Source organism: Penaeus monodon, chromosome 21 (genome assembly GCF_015228065.2).
Source record: "Penaeus monodon isolate SGIC_2016 chromosome 21, NSTDA_Pmon_1, whole genome shotgun sequence".
NCBI classification, from domain to species: domain Eukaryota; kingdom Metazoa; phylum Arthropoda; class Malacostraca; order Decapoda; family Penaeidae; genus Penaeus; species Penaeus monodon.
Window position 1 is genome coordinate 4,223,817 of NC_051406.1, and position 1,265 is coordinate 4,225,081.

The following is a 1,265-nucleotide window of genomic DNA, read 5'->3' on the forward strand; positions in this document are numbered from 1 at the left end:
TGATGGGGTCACCACTTATGCAGATCACGGAATTCCTGAGAGCTCTCCTCCAGGCTAGTGAGGATGGACGCATCATTGTCACTGTGGGATCGACTGCCCGGAAGTCGTCCTTGAAATATCTCCTCCTTAATCCTGCTTCACACTTCCATGACATTGTTAAGGAATGCAGGTATGTTGTATGTCACTTGCTGTTAGTATGAAAGCTTACAGTTGGTAAATGGATGATTGTTTTGTGACTTTTTAGTATAGTGTTTTTCATAGTTTCACAGTTTTTTCATAGTTTTTTCCCAAGTACTTATCTAGTTCTTTTATACCTGTTACATTATACAAGTAAATAGATAGTAAAGTATTACTTGCTTGTAGGTGTTGCTTGAAAGTAATCACACAGAAACATCTGCCACCAGGTCAGTCATTGTGGCTGGAGGAACGATGCGACCTGTGAGTGAGTTCCGTAACCAGCTGTTTCTCTCAGCTGGAGCTACTCCTGAGAGAATCCATGAATTTTCTTGTGGTCACGTTGTCCCAGGAGAACAAATCATGCCCATAGCTCTCAACGAGGGGCCCACAAATGTCACCCTAGACTTTACCTATCAACACAGAAAAGACCCTAAAGTTGTTAGTATCTTTGTGATGAATTACAGAAGCTAGCCTTGATGTAGATATTCTTTTGGAGTATATAATTTTGTACACTAGTAGGCTTTGTATATATTTGCTAGAAAAAAATTACATAATAATACCTCTATTATATTTGCATCTATAGTATACTTTCCCGTTTTTCACTTTTTGTAGTTAGATGAGCTGGGACGTGTTATTGCTAATATCTGCAATGTTGTACCTGGTGGCCTAGTGTGCTTCCTGCCATCATACGAGTATGAACAGTACATTTACAATCATTTTACCACAACTGGGGTTATTAGCAGATTATCTGCTAAAAAAAAGGTACAGTAATTATTTTGAAGTTGGATTTTTTTGTGTATACTTATGACTTTCAGATATTTTGTATGGTAGCATTAAAATTCAGACATGTTCATTTGAAGAAAGAAGAAAAATACGCAAAAAATATTTATTTCATTCATATATCATAATTGTTTGCAGATCTTCCGTGAGCCAAAAAAGTCAAGCCAGCTCGACAGTGTTTTAAATGAATATGCAAAAACAGTACGGTTATCAGTTACAAACACCACAGGAATAACAGGCTCACTCCTTTTCAGTGTTGTAGGTCAGTGAGTTTTCCTTTCTTGTTTTCATTATATATTTCATTAATT

At 36.8% G+C, this 1,265-nt stretch overlaps 1 protein-coding gene across 1 annotated transcript in view; it reads left to right on the forward strand.

Annotated features, from left to right (window-relative positions):
- The window catches only part of LOC119586762 (ATP-dependent DNA helicase DDX11-like), an 11,867-nt gene that overhangs the window by 8,607 nt on the left and 1,995 nt on the right, over window positions 1–1,265 (forward strand). The window contains exons 15-18 of the mRNA XM_037935488.1: window positions 2–169; window positions 405–615; window positions 790–939; window positions 1,096–1,219. Coding sequence (XP_037791416.1) covers window positions 2–169; window positions 405–615; window positions 790–939; window positions 1,096–1,219 — 653 coding nt within the window. The remainder of the gene's footprint in view (window position 1; window positions 170–404; window positions 616–789; window positions 940–1,095; window positions 1,220–1,265) is intronic.